Here is a 26,743-nt window from a genome sequence, read left to right on the forward strand (position 1 = left end):
GAAGTTTTAGAGTATTGGAATTCCGTAATTGAATGTTTAGAACACCCATATTTATAGGAAAAACAAAATATGACCGTTCAGTGGCATTACGGTAATTTCTGGAAAATTCCCAACGGCTCAAAATCCGACCGCTGTAGTGTTCTCGGAGTTCCGAGAAAAAATCTCGGAGTTCCGAGAAAAAATCTCGGAGTTCCGGGAATTCTAACAGAAGATGAAAAAATGTCTACTGGACCATTTCTCGGAGTTCCGAGAATAATTCTCGGAGTTCCGAGAATTCTCGGAGTTCCGAGAAGCCTATGAAGCGCAGATTTTCAATTCTGTTTTTGGGCTTCCAACTTAACACCAAGTTGGGATTGCTTATGAGGGTTCCAAGGTGTTGGAACTCCACAAATACAATCACATATATTTTTAGGGTGTGTGAGATTAACTTAATTATGCCTCTTAAAGCCTAATCTAGGTTTGGATCAATTACATTCTAAAAGACAAAAATGGTCTTCAATATGAATTTCTTCATGTCTTCAAGTCTTCATGACTTCTTGCTTGATGACTTTGGCCTTCCAATTAGTGGTCCAATGTGAGCTTCTTGGCTTTCAATCCAAGCATCCTTGATCTTACTTTATCATAATCTACAACTTAGACAATCAAACACATTAGTGATAAAAGATCACTTGTGTATTGGAATCATCAAAACAAGATGGGAATGCCAAGGTAAAAACCATTGGGCTTACAATCTCCCCCTTTTTGATGATGACAAGCACAAGAGATTTACAAATCAAAGCATATACTCTTTTCACATTTTTCTTACTCTAGAGACTTTACTCTAGATTCTTCTCCCCCTTTGTCATCAACAAAAAGAAGGGGTAAGAAAAAAACAACTTTTTCAAAGAAAAATTCAATTTTAACTCCCCCTAGTTAAAATAATTTTACAATACAAGAGGGGTTATCACAAACCATACAAATGAAATATATTCAATTTTAATGTTCAAAAACCCCTAATCTACTCAATATGAATAAAATCATATGGGGGTTTTGGGAACCCAAGATTTCTTGGTCCCACATCTAGCCCTACTCTTGGATGCACATTGGAATTGGTAATGACCATTCATTCCACAAAAATGGCATCTAACAAGAGGGTTAGAGACACTAGTCCTATCATGATAAGCATGTTGAGGTCTAAGACTAGTTTTACGTAGGATTATGTCAATAATTTTATTTCCATTTAGAAATCCATGTAAACATAATCTAAGTCTCTCATTTTCATTATGAAGATGGGATGTTTGAACTAAAAGCTCATTTCTTTCATCTTCATAAGAATTGGAGGAGCTTGCCATATTTTGAAATTTTACAAGTTGGCAAGATTTTTCATCCAAACTACCCTTAAGGGTATTAATCTCAAGTTTATGATTTGCAAGATTAACTTGTTCTTGAGATATGGAAGAAGATAAATCAATTTTCAAAAATTCAAGTTCTTTTTCTAACTTTAAAATTGATTTTTTAAGAACTTTGTTTTTGGAAATTTGGGAGTGCAAAGTGTTACACAATTCATCATAAGATATTTTTTCATTATCGCTACTTGATGATTTACAAGATGGGTGAGAGTTTACCTCATCTTCATGGGTGAATGTCATGAAGCAAAGATCATCTTTTTTATTTTCTTCCCCTTCACTTGAGCTTTTGCCCGATGTGCTTAACGCATCCCAACCGGCGGCAAGAGCCTTATGCTTCTTCCAATCCTTCTTACCCTTGTACTTAGAGGAAGTTGATTTTAGAAGTGGACAATCCGGTCTTTTGTGTCCAATCTTCTTGCAATTGAAGCATCTTAAGGCTCCATCAACATCACTTTCTTCTTTCTTCTTCTTATCTTTCTTATGCTTCTTTCTCCACAAGCTTTTGAATCTTCGTAAAGCTTCTTCTTCGTCACTATCCGCTTCACTTGATGAGTCTTCCTTGGAAGCCTTGAGTGCTAGGGATCTAAATTCCCTCTCCTTCTCCTTTGGCTTCTTTTCCTATTGTCGGCTAGTAAGGAGCATCTCATGGGTGATGAGAGATCCTACAAGCTCCTCCATGGTTAGTGTCTTGAGATTCTTTGATTCTTGAATCGCGGTGACCTTTGGATCCCAATGTGGAGGAAGAGACCTAAGCAACTTACTTACAAGCTCATCAGTAGGATAAGATTTACCAAGATTAGCCAGTTCGTTAGAAATAATAGAAAAACGAGTATACATTTCCGAAATACTCTCGTTTGGACTCATTCTAAACATTTCAGACTTGCTCTTTAACAAGTTTATTTTGGAATCCTTGACTTGTGATGTTCCCTCATGGGTAGTCGCAAGGGTATCCTAAATAGTCTTGGCGGAATCAAAAAGAGCAACTCGATTGAACTCCTCGGTAGCTAAGGCACAAAATAAAGAATTTATTGCTTTGTAGTTCAAATTTGCTTGCCTTTTCTCTACCACATTCCATTCTTCAAATGGTTTGGAAGGTACATTGTATCCATTTTCAACAATGTACCAAAGTTCCACATCTATCGAGAGAAGATAGATGCGCATCCTTGTTTTCCAATGTCCATTGTTTGACCCATTGAAGAAAGGAGGTCTAGTTGTGGAATGGCCTTCCGGAAGTCCAGTTCCAATTTGGTGTGCCATTTCACAAATAGAAGTTGCCAAATAAAATTTTTCCCTAGTTAGATTTTGAAATAACTTTCACAAAAATTTTAAAATCTTTTAAGAGCCAAGGGTCTGATACCAAGTGAAAATCCGATGTAGGGGGGTCCCAAGTTATACTAGATTGGCAACACAACGAGGAGGGGGAATATGGTTGTTTAAGAAATAGAATCTACCAATTTTAAAACCTTTAAACCGATTTTAAGATTAAGAGATCAGGAATCAATATTCAAGCATACAAGTTAAATCTAATGGTGCAATGCAAATAAAAGAGCAAAGAGATAGAAAGAGTGCACCCGAGATTTAAAGTGGTTCGGTCCTCAAATCCGAGGCCTACTCCACTCCACCAACCAAACCCGTTGATGGCTTCACTATTTGATCTTCTTAACCTTGGCGAAGATCGAATGCCAATTACAATAGCTTTAACTTTGGTGGCTATCCTCACCCCAACAGCTTTAACCTCGGTGGCTATCCTCACCACGGAGAATGGGCTTCGCTTGTAACGACCCGGATTCTCAAGCTAAATTTTGAGGCAATTCTGAGCCTAGCTCTTTATAAAACAGAGCAAACGAGCCCCGAAAATCCGGATTGCTACGCCTCTCAAAAAAATAAAAGAGGCACAAAACACATTCATTCTTTCATACAGCGGAAGTCTTAGTTAAAAACAAATCATTTATTTAATGAAATCGAGACAGAAATAAGGGAAGATAAATTTTATTCCATTAACCTTTAATAATAACATCCACGAATTTACCAAATAATATCTCTAAGTCCAAAGGACTTTTTAAAAGAAAACTAAAAGAAAAGAAAATAACAATCTAAACTCTAACATCTCTCCCCATCCCTTTTTGCCTAGGTCTGTTCATCAGCAAATGCTCCTTCGTTTTGATCGATTTGCTGGTTTTCCAGGTTATCACCGTTAAAGTCTGTAGAACAATTTTAAGAGTCAGGATGCAAGAATAACGGTTATGCAGTGTAATAAAACTTAACTAAGTCAATTGAAAGATTTAAATATATAATCATCTCATGTTAGAGGATATCAAAGAATTTGCAGTACGAAACAAGAATATGATATTTGGCTTTTAATGTGAATCAATAATATAAAGGAATTCAAGTAATTTGAATAAATCTTCAGAGTATGGGTTTTTCATGCAATTGGTAGGGTAGAACACTTTGTTCAATGTGAAATTCATTAGAGACTATTGCTTTAGAATCGTTAGAAACTACTGTTATGAAATCATTAGAGTCTATGCTCTTCCCTTTCCTTCCCCATTAATTCTTTCAATTCAGCCGGGGCCATTCTGTAAGGTGTTTTAGAAATAGGCTCGGTCCCTGGCACAAGATCGATAGTAAAGTCGATCTCTCTGTGGGGAGGTAATTCAAAGTCTTCTGGAAAGACATCCAGAAACTCCCTCACCACAGGGATGTCTGAAACAGACAACTCAATACTGACTTCTTCCTTCTCCATGAAAGCCAGAAAGCATTCACATCCTTTATTGATCAACTTCTGAGCTTTCACAGCTGCAATTACTTTAATCTTCTTCATAGGGCGCTTCACTCCCTCAAAAATGATTTCTTCTTCTCCAGGAATTGCAAATTTCACGATTTTATGAAAGCAATCCACATTAGCATGATAAGCTGCTAGCCAATCCATACCAAGGATAACTCTAAAATCGTTCATCTCCAATAGCACTAAATCAGCCAAAAGCTCTCTACCACCTATCTTTATAATACATCCCTTACACACTAAATTTGTAATTACATCATCTCCTAAAGGAGTAATAATTCTCAAAGGGAAATTTAGAGTAATAGGGGTCAAATTCAGTTCTTTCGCAAAAATTGGTGATATGAATGACAAGGTAGAGCCAGAATCTACAAGAATATGCACAGATGTATTATTAACAAAAAGCTGACCTTCAATGACTGCGTCGGAGGCATCAGCGTCTTGTTGATTAAGCGCATAGACTCGGTTGACAGGTGCTTGAGATGCACTCTTCTCCAGATTCTGCTGGCGATTCTGATACCCTTTCCACTGATTCTGCTGCTGCTGCTGCGCTGGGGGTTTCTGCTGCTGCTGATTATTATTAATTCGGTTCCCCTGATTCATTGCTGGCTGAAAATTCTGCTGCTGCCTTTGAGGTCTCGTGTCCCTAAATGTAGGCTTAGGACACTCCAAAATCTTGTGACTCGGGTCTCCACAGTTGTGGCAGACATTCATCGTCTTCCAACACCTTCCAGCATGAAATTTTCCGCAAATAGCACAAGGAACCCTTGCAGGAACTCCATCTTCCATTCTCTGTCTCTTAGGCGGCGGCACTTGATTCCTGCTCCCTGATGGCGGCATTCTGGCGGCCATAATCACTTTCTCACTACGCTCAGCCATCTCGGCTTTCGCGCAAGCTTCTACCAAAGTCTGAGGTTCATGAAGAACAACTTTCGCCATAAGAGATGGGCGAAGGTTGTCAACAAACTTCGAAACTTTATCCTCCTCTGTAGAGGCATAGCCAGGTGCATACCTCGACAACTGCCTAAACTTGGCTCCATACTGAGCCACAGTCAAAGATCCCTGCTTCAGAGACGCAAACTGAGATGCCAATTCCCTCTTAACATGGTTAGGAAAGAATTGGTTGTTGAACCGTACTTTGAATTCGGTCCACGTCTCATTCTTAGCATAAGGATAATTTTGCAGTAAGGATCTCCACCACACTCCTGCTTGGTCCTTTAGTAAAAAGGTAGCCAAACGGATTTTCTGAATATCGCTGCACTCCATTACTTCAAATATGCTTTCCACTTCCAAAATCCAGTGGTCTGCAACCAAAGGGTCTCCCACTCCTATAAACTCCGATGGCCTGTAGTCCCTGAACTGCCTGTGCAGCTTAGTCGGATCTGCTGCAGGCGCATGGCGAGCTGCTAGAGTGGTTGCAATGTTCTGCAAAGCGGCCTGATTAGCTGCTTGGTTTTGGGCTATGACTGTCTGAGTAGCAGCCTGTGCCTGAGCTTGACCTCTAAGGAGATCAGCAATCATGAGTAAAGGATCTGCTCCTTCACCAACATGGGCACCACCACGACCTCTCCTAGCATTACCTCGCAACTCTCTTTGATCCATCTGTCAAAAGAACACACAATTGTTAGTTCATAAGAATTCTAATTTACTTAATTTAATTATGATCATGTAAATTGTGGTTAGGTTGTACTTTAGTTAATTAGGTTCAACTACCCAACCTTAGACATATACCCAGACTCGCACTAGGTTCCTCACTGACTAACCTAGATAAGCTCTGATACCACCTCTGTAACGACCCGGATTCTCAGGCTAAATTTTGAGGCAATTCTGAGCCTAGCTCTTTATAAAACAGAGCAAACGAGCCCCGAAAATCCGGATTGCTACGCCTCTCAAAAAAATAAAAGAGGCACAAAACACATTCATTCTTTCATACAGCGGAAGTCTTAGTTAAAAACAAATCATTTATTTAATGAAATCGAGACAGAAATAAGGGAAGATAAATTTTATTCCATTAACCTTTAATAATAACATCCACGAATTTACCAAATAATATCTCTGAGTCCAAAGGACTTTTTAAAAGAAAACTAAAAGAAAAGAAAATAACAATCTAAACTCTAACATCTCTTCCCATCCCTTTTTGCCTAGGTCTGTTCATCAGCAAATGCTCCTTCGTTTTGATCGATTTGCTGGTTTTCCAGGTTATCACCGTTAAAGTCTGTAGAACAATTTTAAGAGTCAGGATGCAAGAATAACGGTTATGTAGTGTAATAAAACTTAACTAAGTCAATTGAAAGATTTAAATATATAATCATCTCATGTTAGAGGATATCAAAGAATTTGCAGTACGAAACAAGAATATGATATTTGGCTTTTAATGTGAATCAATAATATAAAGGAATTCAAGTAATTTGAATAAATTTTCAGAGTATGGGTTTTTCATGCAATTGGTAGGGTAGAACACTTTGTTCAATGTGAAATTCATTAGAGACTATTGCTTTAGAATCGTTAGAAACTACTGTTATGAAATCATTAGAGTCTATGCTCTTCCCTTTCCTTCCCCATTAATTCCTATACACAATGATACCCATGTAGAATTATAACCTTCGCACTGTTTTTGTACGAGGATACCTTTCGCACTGTTTTTGTACGAGGAGTTCACGTGGTTCTTTGACCTTCTCGTCCCTTTTCGGGTACGAGTGAGATGGTATCAAGGGTATATGAAATTATGGCCTTTAATCATCTCCATTATAGGGTTTTGGTTTTCAATGAAAAATCATGATTTGGATTCAGGAATAAGAAACAAAATCATAAGAGGTTTTATCTAAACTTTCAAGAATTTTAGTTATAGTGTAGATTACAAAACATAATCCGAAATCTTGCCTTTGCCTTTGAATGGATTGGTTTGATTGATGTGATTGATTACTTGAATTGAGAGAATTGAATGAAGTTTGATGGATCTTGGAGTTGAAAGCCCTTCCTTCTTCTCCCTTTCCTTGAATTCTCCTTTTCTTACTCTCCTTAGGTTTTAGGGTTTTGATTTATGAAGAACATTAGGTTATGATAGTGTATATATATAGTCATGAATCTTTTTAGGGTTTGTTTTGGTGTTAACTCACCCAAAAAGGACGGAAATCGGCACTTCATAGAGAGTTTGGAAACTCTCGGATTCTCAATCCGCGACATTCTCGGAGTTCCGAGGCATTTTCTCGGAGTTCCGAGAAATGCTCTCGGAGTTCCGAGAACCGGATTCCAAAACTAATGTCCGATTTCTCGGAATTCCGAGGTTATTTTCTCGGAGTTCCGAGAATTATTCTCGGAATTCCGAGTTTTTTTTTTTTTTTTTTTTTTTTAGGGTTGTTACATCGCTTCTCCGAATACTCGCCCGAATACAACACTCGAAGGTTGAAAGAAAGAAATGAAAAAATCCCTCACAAGGGTTACAAAATGGATGTACAAATTTGAGCCTATGATCCAAATCCTAAAGATGGTGATGAGAGGCACAATTGAAGTTTGATTCACTCTTGGATATTCAAATGAAGTTTTAGAGTATTGGAATTCCGTAATTGAATGTTTAGAACACCCATATTTATAGGAAAAACAAAATATGACCGTTCAGTGGCATTACGGTAATTTCTGGAAAATTCCCAACGGCTCAAAATCCGACCGTTATAGTGTTCTCGGAGTTCCGAGAATAATTCTCGGAGTTCCGAGAATAATTCTCGGAGTTCCGAGAAAAAATCTCGGAGTTACGGGAATTCTAACAGAAGATGAAAAAATGTCTACTGGACCATTTATCGGAGTTCCGAGAATAATTCTCGGAGTTCCGAGAAAAACTCTCGGAGTTCCGAGAAGCCTATGAAGAGCAGATTTTCAATTCTGTTTTTGGGCTTCCAACTTAACACCAAGTTGGGATTGCTTATGAGGGTTCCAAGGTGTTGGAACTCCACAAATACAATCACATATATTTTTAGGGTGTGTGAGATTAACTTAATTATGCCTCTTAAAGCCTAATCTAGGTTTGGTTCAATTACATTCTAAAAGACAAAAATGGTCTTTATTATGAATTTCTTCATGTCTTCAAGTCTTCATGACTTCTTGCTTGATGACTTTGGCCTTCCAATTAGTGGTCCAATGTGAGCTTCTTGGCTTTCAATCCAAGCATCCTTGATCTTACTTTATCATAATCTACAACTTAGACAATCAAACACATTAGTGATAAAAGATCACTTGTGTATTGGAATCATCAAAACAAGATGGGAATGCCAAGGTAAAAATCATTGGGCTTACAGCTTTTTTTGTAAAAAAATCAAAGCAAACAACCCTAGAAAAGATCCAAAAAAATCCAAATTCGTCCTTTTTCTCTCTCCTCCCAAAAAAAAGAGAAAAAAACCTCCTCTCTCTTGAAGGGTGTTCATCTCTCTCTCAAGGGTTATTTACAAAAAGGAATTCGTGAATTCCTTCTTCTTCTCCAAGGCATCACACAATCAAGGATTATTGGAGTGTTCTTTGGATCTTTTTTTAGCGTATAAAAGGGTTGGACAGAGCGTATATCTTGGATCACCAACCCTAGAGACAAGGATCGCGATCAACGGTAAGGATTCCTCATCTTTGTGAAGTAGAAAAAGCATGCTAGGGTTTTAATTTTGATGGATCAAATCAACGAGTTTTTCTTTGAAATTCTAATATGTTATAATATAGATTATAAGTTTTCAAAATCCAAAATTTGATCCAAAAATTAATTTTCCTCCATTTAAAAATGGTTTTCTTTTGTTTCTATTCAATATGGATTTAAATTAGATTATCAAAGCAAGTCTTTGAAACATGGTTCTTTTTAAAAAGTGATATTTTCTGGGTTTTATATAAAATACAAAACTACTGGAAACTTAATTTCCAACCGCGGTTCGGCCGTTTTATTTTTCATTCTATTTTTCAAAGAATAACTCCGAAAAGGGTTATTTTTTTATGAATGGAGCCAAAAGTATATCAAATCATATCCAAATTTAGTGAAAGTTTGTTTCCAGTTGTTTTACAAGGTTTTTAGATCACCCAAAATTTTTTATATTTTTTGGAGTTTATTTAATCGGATTATTAATTATTTTAAATTTTGGCTATTTTTAATAAATACCAAATGGTTTTAAAAATTGATGAAACTTTTCAGAATTAAAGCCTAATAAATATTTTAAAAAAATGATTTTTACTGTTTTCTAATCGCTTCCCCGTTTTACGTGCCATAATTTTTTTTCTTATTAAATTAATATATTTTCAAAATTTTTCTTTACAAACCAGTAACTTTGGTTACTGGAATATTAGAGAAATATTTTCAATTAATTTTGCAAAGATTTGATGAGGTTTTACAATTTATTTTAATAAATGGGTTTTAACTCCTAGGAAACAAATTGATCTCTTATATATATAAACCAATTTTATGGAGGATATTTAATTTTTAAGTTTTGAAATTTTGATAGAAAATTTATAATCTATTATATATCTACTGGAAGTTTTTATTTGATTTTAGGATACCATTAGGTTTACTTTTTAAGTAATTCTTTGGCTTCATCTGATTTTTGTGTGAATTTAAATGGGCATTAAATCGTAATAAAAATCCATGAAAGTCATACAGTAGTCTAAGATCATGGTTATCTTTATACTGTAAGAGTTTAAGTTGATTTGAAATTGATATGCTATAGGTTGCTGTGTTAATCTATAATCTGATTTGAATTTTAAAAAATCAGAAATTGATATCTAATCTTAATGCTAATTCATGCAAATTTTTCAGTAAGATTTAATCATCTATATATTTATTTTGTAAAAGTTTGGAGTAATTTAAAATTGATATGATATAGGTTACTGTATTAATCTACAATCTGATTTGAATTTTGAAAAATCAGAAATTGATATAAAATCTTAATGTTAATTCATAAAAATTTTCCAGTAAGACACAATCATCCATATCTTGTTACTGGAAAAATTTCAACTGAGTTGGAGTTCAATTGCTTAGGGTTACTGTCTAATCCTAGCAATCTGGTGTTAATGATATTAAATCACAATTTAATAGCAAATCAATACAAAAGTGAGTAAAAATCTCCAAAAAACCTTAAATTTTCATCATAAATTCAATCCCTAACTTTTTTGAAACAGAAACCATAGGGTTTATAGATTGCCTTTGTAAATTGGTTATGCTGTGACAATTTAACTGCCGAGATCGTAACCATAATCGTATACTAATTGCGATCGATCCAGCATAATTGGAGTGCGTAAATTATAGTATGTTATTGGCTCCGAGGTCCACTGTCCACGGAAATCCTGAGAAACATGCCAGGCAATAAGATACTATAACTTATGTGCTCAATTATACAAGGGTTGAGAGCACGATTCCCTTCCATGGTTGCGGTTCGAGGCCGAAACTTGCGAGCCATAGAGCCTTTGGTATTCCTTAGATGTTTAGGAATCGAAAATTCTCAAAAATCAAAAATCATTAAATTCAACAAATCGAATTAACTCGATCCGCGTCTTAGGAGCCGTTGGATTACGGTCTCCTATTGTAAGGAACCTTTAGAGCCCCTTAAGAACACTTACGTCTCGTTGTGTCCTAGGTTTTAGGAGTCCAGCCTCATCACGGTCGTTTGCTATGGATAGCAACCGTGCCAATAGATCTAGTTACACTAGTCACCCCTTTTTCCCATAGGACAAGCCTAGTTACCTAGGATGTAAGTTCACCTACATTAGTCAAAGGGATGTCTTGCACTTAGATAAGACCATATAGCATCTTAGATGGAGTCCTAGGATAATAAAATCTACTCAACTTGAACTAAATAATTTCTCTTAAACTGTAAAACAATCAATCAAGTCTAGATCGGTGTCTTAGATGAGTTACGCATAAGTAGCTTAGTTCAGGTGCACCGAACTACGATCGACTCTGATTCTAGTGAGGATGGGATACATAGGCAACTTGGATACTTGAGTGGCATACCAAGCCCGAGTCGGCTCCACACATAAGTGGTGTGGTTTTGTATATTAATGCTTAAATTAAAAGTAATTAAATCACTTAGGACTTTTTATGAAATTAGAATTTTAGGAGAACTTTCACTTAGATTGAATTCAAACAAATTAAGAAAATCAAAATACACATTTAGGAATTACACTAAAATTAGATCTTAGGATGGATGTCATGTAGTTCGCACATTAATATAGAGTTAAATGAGCCATTTAAAAGAAATTCAAAAGAGTTGACTTTTGGAATTGAAGACCGATTATCAGGCAGGAATGGTGCATGTGGTGGTAACTCCCCATACCTTCCATTCTCGTAACCAGGTAACGAGTCTAGATTTCTAATCAATTATGGGTCCTAGATCCCTCATCTAGGTGGCGACTCTGTCACTCTCTTTTGCGTGGAATTCAGATTGCCTTAGTGATCCCAAGTTCATGGAAAAGATGAATTAAATCACACCTTGCTAGGCTCGGCGGCTTACCCTTGTCCTTATGGGTACTGGGTTGCACGTTTGTTTGTACCCTATGGCTTGGTTGCTGCTTGCTTGGTTGGGTAATTAAAATCAATAATAAAAAGCACACGCCATTCGCGTGGGTACGAGAGACCATGAGAGAGCGTGGCGCCTCACGCGCCTCATTCCCCTCTCGCGGGATCAGGTCCCACAGTTTACAGTAAGCTTTTATTATTATTATTAAGTTACTGTAAAATGTTTAACTGATTTTGTGCACGTTTGCCATGCGATGTTTGGTAATGTCAACAACTTGGCCTAATTTTGATTAAATCATTAAAAATTGAATTTAATTCAAAAAATTGTAAAACAAATTCAGAATATCTTAGCTTTCTAGTATGCATGTAATCCTTAAGCCACTTAAACAGAAACCTTAAAAATCAATAACTTCCTTCACAAAGTGCTAATTTGGCATAAAGTTAGAAAATCATTAAAAATTGAATTTAATGTTAAATACCATGAAAATTTTTAGAATATCATAATTTTTGAGAAAGCATGTAATTATTAAGTGGCTGAAACATAAACTTTAGGAATTATTAATCTCCTTTGTAAACTTGCTATTTTAGATGCAAAGATTGTATTCATAATCGTATCCTAATTTTGATGAATCCTTAATAGTTTAAACATTTAAATTATAATATGTTGTTGGCTCCGAGGTCGTTGTCCATGGAAATTCTGAGAATATGCCAGGCATTAATATATTATAACTTATGTGCCAAATTGTATAAGGATGGAAAGAACGATTCCCTTCCATGAATGCAATCTAAGCACGAATCTTGTTAACCTTTAGAGCCTTAGATTTTTCCTGAATTTTAGGTGTTAGAAACCCTTAAAAAACAGAAAAATTATTAAACTTAATAAATTTGGGTTGGGCAAACCCAAGTTCAAATTGATCTTGGAACCGTTGGATTACGGTCCCACCTCGTAGGAACCTTTAGAGCCGCTTTAGGAACACTTACGTCATGTTGTATTCTAGGTTTTAGGGTATCATAGAGTTAGGAGTCCAGCCTCATCACGGCCAATTGTCCTTATTAGCAATTGACCCTTAGACTAGTTTCACTAGTTAACCCATTTTTCCTATAGGACATGCCTAGTTAACCTAGGATGTAGGATCCACCTGCATTAGTCTAGGGAATGTTTTGCACTTAGATAAGACTATATAACATCTTAGATGGAGTCCTAGGATAATAAAATCTACTCAACTTGAATTAAATAATCTCTCTTAAACTGTTGAAACAGTCAGTCCAGTCTAGATCGGTGTCCTAGATGTCTTATGCATGTAGCTTAGTTTAGGCCACCGAATTACGTCGACTCTGATCCCAATAAGGCTTGGGTACGTAGGCAGCTTGGATGCCGGGATGACATTCCAAGCATGAGTCGGCCCTACACACTTCAGAAGGGTTTTTAGGGTTTTATTTTGTTTATTTCTTTATCATTTTTCAAACTTTAAATTAAATTGATTAACCTCACTTAGGATTTTTTCTGAAATTAAATTCTAGGAGAACTTTCACATGGATCGAATCAAACCAATTTAAAAGAATCAAAAGACGAATCTAGGAATCACATCGAGATTAGATTTTTATGGTGCATGTCACATAGATCACATCAAAGGAGTTTAAATGAGCAATTTAAAAGAGATTTAAATGAGTTAATCTTTGGAATTGAAGACCGGATTATCAGGCAAGAATGGTGCATATGGTGGTAATCCGCCATACCTTTCATTCTCGTAATCAGGTAACGAATCTAGACTTCTGGGATCACAGATCATTGCATTGTCACTTATGGGTCCTAGGTCTCTTACCTAAGTGGCGACTTTGATTATTCTCTTTTGCATGAAATTTAGATTGCTTTAGTAATCCCAAGTTCACGGAAAAGATGACTTATATTAATAATAAAAAGCACACACCATTTGCGTGTGTACGAAAGACCAAGGGAAGCAGGTCGCGCCCGTCTGCGGGATCGGGTCCCACACAACCTCACCATTGTCCATGAGTTCATGTGAAACTCATAATTTTACATCTTTCATACTTGAACTCTAGTTTGGACAAAATTAGCTTTTCGTAGATTATTTGGCATTTATATATCATTTCTAGCAAAACTAAGAAATTAAATGCCATGTCTAGGAAAATGATCATTTCTTAGACATCTTATATGCCCTACGTGAGAAAACATGTCTATTTCCATGTCCTTCGTTGTCCTTTACACCCCCTCACAAGACTTTTCTATTATGTGCTAAATGATTATCACTATATGTAATATGAAGTCTTTGATGAGTTATATGTGTATGTGTTCCAAAAGCTTATATTGTATATCCTCTCATGACTAATATGAATTTTGAAATTTAGATATATTATGTGTAGTCATGATAGTTTTTATTGGAATACATGTGTCCAAGGTGTTTATCACTTAATGAGTATATCCTTAGAATCCTTAGATCATTCCCTAGATTCATATAAGAACACATTTTATAAGGAAGTTCAAAATGAGTCTAGATTCAATATATGAAACCCACTTGAGTAAAATTGAAAAGATCTTAAATTTGGTATCATCTATTCCAAAGATAAGTATTCTCTTCTAGATAACTATCCAAGATAGAGCTCTAGAATCTCTTTCATATGACATTCTCATAGTTGTCTATCCTATTCCCTATGAAAAGATCTCCTTATTATGTGCTTGTAAAGTGATTTATCCTATATATTCATGATAAGTTTTATTTGCATGTATTCTCTTTTATATTTTAGCCTGTTATGCCTTGTCATGCCTTACCTCATAGGTTTCATCTAAGGCCAATGACAAATCTTTATGGGGAGAGCTAATTATTGCTATATTTATGTTTGTATGGATCATTATAAGATTCTTACATTATCCATTCCATCATTTTCCCACCAATTGTGCTTTATGTTGCATATCTTAACAAAAAACAATTGGGGGCTTATCATGCTAAACTTTAAACTCGCTTTATTTCTTTCATGATAAGTATAACATGAGCTTTAAATTCTCATATTATTATTGTTTTATGGGTTATAGGGTTATTCAATTTTTGGTTTTATTCATATACCCTACAAATTTGAGCTAAAATGTAATGTCTCTCTTTGCTTTTTTTCCAACATAGACTTGATTTACATTTGGTATCTTGTTTCTATGTTGTTATGCTCTTATCATGGCATCTATACATTGTTTATCTTGTATTCATGATAAGAAGTTATGAAGAGCGTCTATATTCATTGAATATTTTTCATGCTTTGTATTGTGCTTAATTGTTAATCCTTCCTTTTTGCTTATGCCAAAAGGGAGAGAATTATGAAATTGATTAGATGTTCATAATTCATATGCATTCTATACTATAAATTGGTAAATCTAACTTATGCATATTGAGGGGGAGTAGTTATGCTTATATTTGTTTATCTAATCCTCATAAGAGGTTCATCTCTCCTCTCTAATCAATTTGGTTTGTTATCATAAAAAAGAGGGAGATTATTAGCCCAAGGGTTCTCATGGGTTCATTCAATCATCTTGTTTTGATGATTAACAAACTCAAATTGATTAGTCATTTATGGACTGATCGTTTCCCTTGAGTGTTATGCTATAGACAGGTAATTCACAGGTCAATCCATGCTAGCACACACCATTGATGGCCTATGCTTGAAGATAGACCAAACACAATGCAAAGGAGCTAAAGCATACTTGGATCAATCATACCTTGGAGGATCAACCAAGGAGAAGCTCAAAATTAGTCATCTCAAAGCATTGAACAAACAAAGGAAGATCAATAAAGGCCAAAGCTTGTGGATCAACAACTTGCAAATGAGCTTGAACCAAATTGTGGCATCATCCTTGGAAGGTGTCAAATAAAGAAGCTCAACCTTGAAGATCCCAAAGCAAGCCATGCACTCAAAGAGAAGATCAAGCAATGGCTACCTCAAGAGTTCATTCAAGAGAGTGGTAAAAAATATAGATTGTATCACCTATCTCTCTTGTGTTCTCTCTAGTCAAGGCACATCTTAAAACCCCTAAAAATATATTTTTTAAAGAGATCAATAAGCTTAAAGAATGACTTAAATGGATAAGTGAATGGCCATGGTGGTGTACCAACATGTTGGGATCCATATGGCATTCCATCACATTTGAACAAAAATCGAGTTCTGAATGCCAACCTGGACCAGCAACTAAATCCAATCAAAACTTGTTTAAAATATTTTCAAATATTTTTGAAAATATTTTTAACAGAAAGATCTCATCATTTCCATTCAAATCAAGTATAAGAACGTCAAAATCCAATAAGAAACGAGTGAGTAATGAATTTTACATAATAGGAAATCCTGCTGAAAATGGCCTACTCGGAACTCCGAGAATTATTCTAGGAGGTCCGAGAAATGCTCCAGGTTCAAAATTAAACATGTAACGGTCTACTCGGAACTCCATGCGCAGACTCCGAGAAGACCGTTGGGGAGCCTAAAAAGGCATATCTTGACCTCCCCTATATATATGAACCTTGGGGCCTTTGGGAACTAACTAAATGGTTAAACGTAACATTCTTTGAGCATTAAAGACCATATTTACTGCATTCTACCAAGATTCACACTTTCTCCTTCTCTTTTGTGCCTTGACTTTAGATTTTTTTAAGAGACCTTAGAGCTTTTATTTGTTCATCCTTTTCTTGTGTGAGAGTGAGTGTTATTTACTTGTAATCAGCCTACAAAGACGTTAGGCAACCAAGCTACATCTTCAACTCTTTATTGTATTTGGCAACAAAGGGTGTCATAAAAGACCCCTGGAGCTTGGATGCTCGGATTGTACTTGGTGAAAGGAACACCGTATTTAAATTCCTTGGGAAGAAGATAGTGGATACCTCAAGGAGACAAACTTGAGAAGAGTGGAGTAGGTCTTGGGTTTAAGACCGAACCACTATAAAAACCCTTGTGTCAATATTCTTATCACTTCCTCTCTTCTCTTGTGGTAAGTGCTTAACTCTTATCTTTGAACTTTAGTCTTAATTTTCTAATCAAATTAAAACTAGTGCAAACAAAGTTTTTAAATCCTTAAAATTTCAAAAGACACCTAATTCACCCCCCTCTTGGGTTGCTAAGTGGAATTTCAAGGTGGTAACAATTATCGGTGGTTTGTCCATGATCTTGGTGGAAATGATAGTATTTACTGGAATTTTTTCCTTTTCCTGTGTTTCTCATTCTTTCGGGCCAGTATATGAGCTCTCTATCGCAGATTCCATACAGGATATTCGACACGGTGTTGTTTAACTGAGTATAGTTAACCCTTTCAAACTAGGATTCGGGACGCGACGATTCTGCCGGGCGTTGTGTCTTGCTTGCTTATGACTCGATACCACCCTAGAATCGTCTTTTCGCTCCCTCGGGAGTTCTCCAATTCTCTCTCCATGACAAATGATTCTTCATTGTTGATATACCGTTCCGCAGTGGCCATGAGTTCTCGGGTGTCTCAGAGATGGTCTACGTTCAGGGCTAATTTCATGTCCCTGTCCCGAATGGCGTGGCGAAGCATGGCACGGACCATATCGAAGTTCAGTTCGTTGATTTGGTGAAGTTCTGCGAGGAAGCGACCAATGAATTTCTGGAGCGTTTCGTCCTTTCCCTGCAGTAAAGTCAGAAGAGCGTCAGCTGGTTTCCTTTGGGGCCGACTATTCACGAAGTAGGCAACAAACTCTTTTCCTAGTTTGTGGAACAACTCGATGGAGTTGGGCCTCAATCGGTTGTACCAGTTGCTAGCATCTTTCTTTAGGTTGGCGGAGAAGGCCTTGCACATTATGGCATCAGAAGTGTTCCGAATCACCATCGCATGGTGGTAAGCTTGAAGAAACTCTAGAGGGTCGGACGACCCGTCATAGAGGTCCAAACGAGGCATGTTAGAGTTCGGCGATTCTTGGGATGAACGGAGAAGCGATTTCGCTATCCCATTCCGCCAGGAGGTCCTGGTCACAAGTGTGGGACCCGATCCCGCGAGAGGGTGGCGAGCGCGCGAGGCGCTACGCTCTCTCTTGGTCTCTCGTACCCACGCGAATGGCGTGTGCTTTTTATTATTGATTTTAATTACCCAACCAAGCAGGCAGCAACCAAGCCATAGGGTGCAAACAAACGTGCAACCCAGTACCCATAAGGGCAGGGGTAAGCCGCCGAGCCTAGCAAGGTGTGATTTAATTTATCTTTTTCGTGAACTTGGGATCACTAAGTCAATCCAAATTCCACACAAAAGAGAGTGACAGAGTCGCCACCTAGATGAGAGATCTAGGACTCATAATTTACCAGAAATCTAGACTTGTTACCTGGTTACGAGAATGGAAGGTATGGGGAGTTACCATCACATGCACCATTCCTGCCCGATAATCGGTCTTCAATTCCAAAAGTTAACTCTTTTGAATTTCTTTTAAATGGCTCATTTAACTCTATATTAATGTGCGAACTATGTGACATGCATCCTAAGATCTAATTTCAGTGTGATTCCTAAATGTGTATCTTGACTTTCTTAATTTGTTTGAATTCAATCTAAGTGAAAATCTCCTAAATGCTAATTTGAGGGAAATCCTACATATTTTAATTAAGAATTTATAAGGAAACTAATATACAAAACCCCATCACTTATGTGTGGAGTCGACTCGTGATTGGTATGCCATCAGCATCTAAGCTGCCTACGTACCCAAGCCTCACTGGGATCAGAGTCGACGTAGTTCGGTGCACCTGAACTAAGCTACTTAAGCCTAATTCATCTAGGACACCGATCTAGACTAGATTGACTGTTTTAACAGTTTAAGAGAAATTATTTAATTCAAGTTGAAGATTTTACTATCCTAGGACTTCATCTAAGATGCTATATGGTCCTATCTAAGTGCAAGACATCCCTTAGACTAATGCAGGTTAACCTACATCCTAGGTAACTAGGTTTGTCCTAAGGAAAAATTGGGTGACTAGTGTAACTAGATCTATGGGACGGTTGCTATACATAGCAAACGCCTGTGATGAGGCTGGAATCCTAACTCAAGGACTCCCTAAAACCTAGGACACAACATGACGTAAGTGTTCCTAAGGGGCCCTAAAGGTTCCTACGATAGGAGACCGTAATCCAACGGCTCCTAAGACACGGATCGAGTTAATTTGATTTGTTGAACTTAATGATTTTCAATTTTTGAGGATTTTTTATTCCTAAACATCTAAGGAATACGAAAGGCTCTATGGTTCGCAAGTTTCGGCCTCGAATTGCAACCATGGAAGGGAATCGTGCTCTTAACACTTGTATAATTTAGCACGTAAATTATAGTATCTTATTGCCTGGCATAATTCTCAGGATTTTCATGGACAGTGGACCTCGGAGCCAATATCATACTATAATTTACGCACTCCAATTATGCGGGATTAATCGCAATTAGTATACGATTACGATTGCGATCTCGGCAGTTAAATTGTCACAGAATAGCCAATTTACAAAGGCAATCTATGAACCCTAAGGTTTCTATTTCAAAAAGTTAGGGATTGAATTTATGATGAAAAGTTAAGGTTTTTTTGGAGATTTTTACTGACTTTTGTATTGATTTGCTATTAAATTGTGATTTAATATCATTAAGACCAGATTGCTAGGAATAGACAGTAACCCTAAGCAATCGAACTCCAAATCAGTTGAAAATTTTCCAGTAACAAGATATGGATGATTGTGGCTTACTGGAAATATTTTATGAATTATCATTAAGATTTGATATCAATTTCCGATTTTTGAAAATCCAAATCAGATTATAGATTAACACAGAAACCTATATCATATTACTTTTAAATTACTCCAAACTTTTAAAAAATAAATATATAAATGATTGAAGCTTACTGAAAAATTTGCATGAATTATCATTAAGATTAGATACCAATATCCAATTTTTCAAAATTCAAATCAGATTATAGATTAACACAGTAACCTATAGCATATCAATTTCAAATCAACTTAAACTCTTACACTATAAAGATAATCATGAAATTAGACTACTGTATGACGTTCATAGATTTTTATGACGATTTGATGCCCATTTAAATTCACACAAAAATCAGATGAAACCAAAGAATTACTTAAAAGCAAACCTAATGGTATCCTAAAATCAAATGAAAAATTTCAGTAGATATATAATAGATTATAAAATTTATTATCAAAATTTCAAAACTTAAAACTTAAATCTCCTCCATAAAATTGGTTTTTAAATATAAGAGATCAATTTGTTTCCTACGCGTTAAAACCCGTTTATTAAAATAAATTGTAAAATCTTATCAAATCTTTGCAAAATTAATTGAAAATATTTCTCTAACATTCCAGTAACCAAATTTACTGGTTTGTAAAGAAAATTTTTAAAAATATATTAATTTAATAAGAAAAAGAATTATGGCACGTAAAACGGGGAAGGGATTAGAAAACAGTAAAAACCATATTTGTTTTAAACTATTTTTAATGAAAACTTCCATTTATTATTAAGCTTTAATTCTGGAAAGTTTCATCAATTTTTAAAATGATTTGGTATTTATTAAAAATAGCCGAAATTTAAAATAATTAATAATCCGATTAAATAAACTCCAAAACATATAAAATTTTTTGGGTGATCTAAAAACCTTGTAAAACTACTGGAAATAAACTTTCACTAAATTTGGACATGATTTGATATACTTTTGGCTCCATTCATCAAGAAATAACCATTTTCGGGGTTATTCTTTGAAAAATAAAACGGCTGAACCGCGGTTGGAAATTAAGTTTCCAGTAGTTTTGTATTTTATATAAAACCCAGAAAATATCATTTTTTAAAAATAACCATGTTTTCAAACACTTGCTTTGATAATCTAATTTAAATCCATATTGAATAAAAAATAAAAGAAAACCATTTTTAAATTGAGGAAAATTAATTTTTGGATCAAATTTTGGATTTTGAAAACTCATAATCTATATTATAACATACTAGAATTTCAAAGAAAAATTAGGTGATTTGATCCATCAAAATTAAAACCCTAGCATGCTTTTTCTACTTCACAAAGATGAGGAATCCATACCGTTGATCGCGATCCTTGTCTCTAGGGTTGGTGATCCAAGATATATGCTTTGTCCAACCCTTTTATACGCTAAAAAAAGGCAGAAAGAACACTCCAATAATTCTTGATTGTGTGATGCCTTGGAGAAGAAGAAGGAATTCAAGAATTTCTTTTTTGAAGAACACTTGAGAGAGAGATTACACTTAAAGAGAAAAAAAAATTCTTGGGAGGAGAGAGAAAAAGGATGAATTTGGAGTTTTTCAAATTCTTTTCTAGCATTGTTTACTTTGATTTTTATACAAAAAAGCTAAGGTTAAGAGAGAAATAGTAATTTCCAATGTGAGAGCTCCCTTTTTGGCTTGTTTCCAATTTTCCCCTCTTGCTTTCTTTCTTATTTCCAAATTGGATTTGATTCCAATCTTAATTTCTTGTCAATCAAGACATGCTATTCTCATTTCACATTGCTTCTTTGGAAGAAAACTTTTTTAAGCAATCATTCCTCTTTTCCTTCTTTCCTTCTTTTCATTTTTTATTCTTTTTATTTTTCTTTTAACAAATATGATGTCACCATTGTGACATCATCAAGGTTGGGTGCTCAACTCATGTGGGTCAACCATGTGGGCCGCCTACCATGGTGGTTGACCCATATGGGTGAACCCACATGAGCTCCATCTTTGCGGGCTTTAGCCCAATGGGCCATTTCACACGGGTTTCGGGTTTTTCCATAAAAAATCAATAAAATATTTCTAAATTCAACATTCTATATATGGACCCAACCCATTTGACATTTATGGTGCATCACTCACACATGATCGGAGCATCTTTTTTAAAAAATAACTTTTCGGACCAAAATGCTCCTATTTGACTGTTAGACATCCAAATGCGACCAAAATACCCTCAGATTGGTTCACCCCTAAAGGAAAAAATTAAAAATGGAAAGTCTTTGTGGTCAAACTTCAAAAATAGAAACTTTTAAAATTGGGTCCTTTCGGTGAGCAATATTAAACAGGATCATTTGGTATCCCCTGAAAATACCCAAAATGCCATCAACACTTATAATTTTCAAATTAAGCGAAACTCCTGAGAAATTCTAAATTTAGCAGTTTTTCCAAAATTCAGGAAATCATTCATAATCTCTCAGACATATTTCGGGGATCAAAAGAATTACACAGGAAAAGACCAAATTACCCCGAGGTGCTAGAATTTGGCGAGACTAGGGAAAACCTTGGGACTCAAGAAAATTTATGAACGGACTCAAGATTTCTTAGACACAACTTAGGGACTAAATATGATATGTTTGGAAATGTCTAAAATACCCCCGAAGTGCAAGACTAAGAGAAAATCTTGAGAGATCTAAATTTAGCAGGTTTCCCAAATCTTACGAAATTACTCCTAATCCATCAGCCGTACCTTCGAGATGGTTTTGGACATATGAGAAATGATTGAAGTATCCATAAGATGATGAAAATGTGGAAGCCTCATGAGTTTCTAAAAATAGCAGCTTTTTCAAAATTTCTAAAATAACTCAAGATTTCTCAAATATAACTCGGGGGTCAAACGAGACACATCGGGAATGACCAAAATACCCCTGCAGTGCAAAATAGGCAAAAATGAGGGAAACCCCGAAAATTCTAAAAATAGTAGGTTTTTTCATTTGCTTGGAAACTTAAACTTTCATCTTCCAGAGGCCAAAGGAACCCCCTAGAGATCTTCAGGATCGATAATCAACTTCAAAACTCCCATAATGAGGTGAAATCTACCCTAAAATGCATAGATGCCTAATCTAATGCTGAATACGAACTCAAGACTCGATGATACTACCGAATCTTTCACTTTTTAAAGCGTAGCAAAATGGGGGTGTGAAATTCCAAGGATGATCCCGAGTACGGCAACTTATGAGGAGTGAGAAATTAGGTTTCTACCGAGTTTTAATTCTTTTGAAAACTCAAACCCAATTTTGGAAATTAAGAGATCAACAATAAAATTCAAGCACAGAAGTTAAATCTAAAGTGCAAATGCAAATAAAGAGCAAGAGTAAGAGAGATTGCACCCGAGATTTAAAGTGGTTCGGTCCTCCAAATGTGAGGCCTACTCCACTCCACCAACCAAACCCGTTGATGGCTTCACTATGTGATCTTCTTAACTTCGGCGAAGATCGGTGCCGATTACAACTTCCGATTACCTTTAACCTTGGTGGCAATCTTCACCACGGAGAGTGGGCTACGCTTCTCCGAACACTCGCCCGATACAAGTTCTTTGAGTAAGAAAGAAAGAACAGAAAATCCCTCACAAGGGTTTACAAGAGTTGTAGAAGATGTACAAATTTAGCCTATGATCCAAATCCTAAGCTTTAGAGGATGAGAGGCATAATTAAGTTTGATTCACTCTTTGGATGTTCAAATGGAGTTTAAGAGTGTTAGGATTCATGGTTTGAATGTTTGGAATGCCCATATATATAGGAAAAACCAAATATGACCGTTAAATGGCATTGTTGTAATTCTAGGAAAAATCGCAACGGCTAAAAATCCGACCGTTGTAGTGTTCTCGGAGTTCCGAGAATAAATCTCGGAGTTCCGGGAATACAAACAGAAGTTGAAAAAAAAATCTACTGGACCATTTCTCGGAGTTCCGAGAATTTCTCTCTGAGTTCCGAGAAGCCTATGCTGAGCAGATTTTCACTTCATGTTTTTAGGCTTCCAACTTACCACCGAGTTGGGATTGCTATGAGGGTTCCAAGGTGTTGGAACTCCACAAGGACAATCACTTAGTTATTTAGGGTGTTTGTTTATTTGCTTAATTATGCCTCTAAAATCTAAAACTAAGATTGGATCTTTTACAATCTAATATAACTTGATCTTCAATGGATTCTTCAAGTCTTCATTTGTTTTGGACTTTGATGTCTTTGGCCTTCATGATGTGGTCTAATGAGATCTTCTTGGCCTCAATCCAAGCAATGTTGTCTTAGTACCAATGTGATCTACAACTTAGACAATCAAATACATTAGTGATCATAAATCACTTGTGTATTGGAATCATCAAAATAAGATGGGAATGCCAAGGTGGAAACCATTGGGCTTACAATCTCCCCCTTTTTGATGATGACAAGCACAAGAGATTTTCCAATAAAAGCATTCATATTTTCCTTACACTAGAATTCTCTCCCCCTTTAGCATCAATAAAAAAGATTGGGGTAAAAGAGAAACAAATGGATGAAATATTCAATTTAAAGCTCCACCTTTTTCAAGGAAAAAGACAAACCTAGAACTCCCCCTATTTAGAATTTTTATTCAATATAAGAGGGGATATTTAATTAACTTTGAAAAAGATATTCAATTTTAAAGCAAAAGCCCCTAATCTAAGCATAAATGATGAAAATCATATGGGGGCTTTGGGAACCCAAGATTTCTTGGTTCCACCATTATCCCTAATCTTAGATGCACATTAGTTAATGGTATTTCATAACTAATAGATTGAGCAGCAGCTCGTAGACCACCTGAAAAGGAATATTTATTATTCGATCCATATCCTGACATAAGAAGTCCAATAGGAGCAATACTGGAAATGGCGATCCACAAAAAAACACCACCTAATTTCCGCATTATGCCCTTCCAGTTCCAGGGGTCAAAGACCCCATTATGGTACCCCATAATACCTAATTGGGGTATGACAAGATAATTTTGGTAACAAAGGAATTCGAATCTTATTACAAAGGAATTCCTGCAAATTCCTTTCTTTTCTAGAAACCACTTTTTCATTTGAGAAAGAGATGGCTTTTCCCGGATGAAATGAAACATTTGATTCATGTAACAGGAGAAAGATTTCCCATTCCTTAGCCGGAAACAATAATGGCATCTAACATGAGGGTTAGATAAACTAGTCCTATCATATGCATGTTTAGGTCTTTGACTAGTCTTCTTTAAGATTATGTCAATAATTTTGTCACCATTTAAGAATCCATGGAGACATAATTTTAACCTTTCATTTTCATTATGAAGATGGGTTATTTGATTTAGAAAATATTAAATTCATCTTCATAAGATTTGAAAGAGCTTGCCACATCTTGGAGTTTTGCAATTTGGCAAGTTTTCTCATCCAAACAACCCTTAAGGGTTTCAATCTCAAGTTTAAAATTTTCAAGTTGTGCTTGAGATTTGGAAGAAGATTTATTTTTGAAAAAATTAAGTTCATTTTCTAATTTTGAAATGGATTTCTTTTGAACTTTATTTTTAAAAATTTGAGAGTGCAAGGTTGAGCACAATTCATCATATGATATTTTTTCACTATCACTACTAGATGAATAACATGAGGGGTTAGAGTCTACCTCATCTTCATGGGTGAGTGCCATGAAGCAAAGATCGTCTTTCTTTTCTCCCCTTCGCTTGAACTCTTTCCCGAGGTGCTAGTAGCATCCTATCCGGCGGCAAGAGCTTTATGTTTCTTCCATTCCTTCTTTCCCTTATATTTTGAGGAAGATGACTTGAGAAGTGGACAATCCGGTCTTTTGTGTCCGGTCTTCTTGCAATTATAGCACCTTATTCCTCCTTCTACTTCACTTTCTTCTTTCTTCTTCGGTTTATCCTTTTTATGTTTCTTTCTCCATAAGCTTTTAAATTTTCTTAAAGATTCTTCTTCATCGCTATCCGCTTCGCTAGAGGATGATGAGTTCGCTTTAGAGGCTTTAAGAGCTAGAGATCGACTCTCTTTTTCTTTCTCTTTCGGCTTCTTCTCCTCTTGTCGGCTAGTGAGGAGCATCTCATGTGTGATGAGAGATCCTACAAGTTCCTCCATGGTTAGCGTCTTGAGATTCTTTGATTCTTGTATGGCGGTTACCTTTGGATCCCAATATGGAGGAAGAGACCTAAGCAACTTACTCATAAGCTCATCAGTAGGATAAGATTTACCAAGATTTGCTAGTTCATTAGAAATTTTAGAAAAACGGGTATACATTTTGGAAATGCTTTCGTTTTGATCCATTCTAAACATTTCATATTTGCTCTTTAACAAGTTTATTTTGGAATCCTTAACTTGAGATGTTCCCTCATGGGTAACGGCAAGTGTATCCCAAATAACCTTGGCGGAATAAAAAAGAGCAACTCGATTAAACTCCTCCGTAGATAAGGCGCAAAACAAAGAATTTATAGCTTTGTAATTTAAATTTGCATGCCTTTTTTCTACTACATTTCATTCTTCAAATGGTTTGGAAGGCAACATGTATCCATTTTCAACAATGTGCCAAAGGTCCACATCTATCGAAAGAAGATAGATGCGCATCCTTGTCTTCCAATGTCCATAATTGGACCCATTAAAGAAGGGAGGTCTAGTTGTGGAATGGCCCTCAGGAAGTCCGGTTCCATTTCTATCCGCCATTTCACAATTAGAAAGTTGCCAAAGATCTTATGATCTTTCCCTTGTTGAAATTTTTTTTAAAATTTTTCCAAAGATTTATAGAAAAGAAAATCTTTTAAGAGCCTTTGCTTTGATACCAAGTGAAATTCCAAGGGTGGTCCCGAGTACGTCAACTTATGAGGAGTGAGAAATTAGGTTACTAACGAGTTTTAACTCTTTTAAAAACTCAAACCCAATTTAGGAAATTAAGAGAGCAACAATAAAATTCAAGCACACAAGTTAAATCTAAAGTGCAAATGCAAAATAAAGAGCACGAGTAAGAGAGATTGCACCCGAGATTTAAAGTGGTTCGGTCCTCCAAACGTGAGGCCTACTCCACTCCACCAACCAAACTCGTTGATGGCTTCACTATGTGATCTTCTTAACTTCGGCGAAGATCGGTGCCGATTACAACTTCCGATTAGCTTTAACCTTGGTGGCAATCTTCACCACGAAGAGTGGGCTACGCTTCTCCGAACACTCGCCCGATACAAGTTCTTTGAGTAAGAAAGAAAGAACAAAAAATCCCTCACAAGGGTTTACAAGAGTTGTAGAAGATGTACAAATTTAGCCTATGATCCAAATCCTAAGCTTTAGAGGATGAGAGGCATAATCAAGTTTGATTCACTCTTTGGATGTTCAAATGGAGTTTAAGAGTGTTAGGATTCATGGTTTGAA

The 26,743-nt window shown here is 36.1% G+C and overlaps 1 protein-coding gene across 1 annotated transcript in view; it reads right to left on the bottom strand.

Annotated features, from left to right (window-relative positions):
• Window positions 1–3,221: 3,221 nt before the first annotated feature.
• The window catches only part of LOC143878974 (uncharacterized), a 33,773-nt gene continuing 10,251 nt past the window's right edge, over window positions 3,222–26,743 (bottom strand). The window contains exons 3-4 of the mRNA XM_077381187.1: window positions 4,578–5,769; window positions 3,222–3,589 (exon numbers count right to left, since the gene is read on the bottom strand). Of these exons, the coding sequence (XP_077237302.1) occupies window positions 3,516–3,589; window positions 4,578–5,769 (1,266 nt within the window). The 3' untranslated portion in view covers window positions 3,222–3,515. The remainder of the gene's footprint in view (window positions 3,590–4,577; window positions 5,770–26,743) is intronic.

The sequence above is a fragment of the Tasmannia lanceolata genome, unplaced genomic scaffold (genome assembly GCF_043159265.1).
Source record: "Tasmannia lanceolata isolate RefF3 unplaced genomic scaffold, GAP_Taslan_0.1 ptg000006l, whole genome shotgun sequence".
In the NCBI taxonomy this organism is placed as follows: Eukaryota; Viridiplantae; Streptophyta; class Magnoliopsida; order Canellales; family Winteraceae; genus Tasmannia; species Tasmannia lanceolata.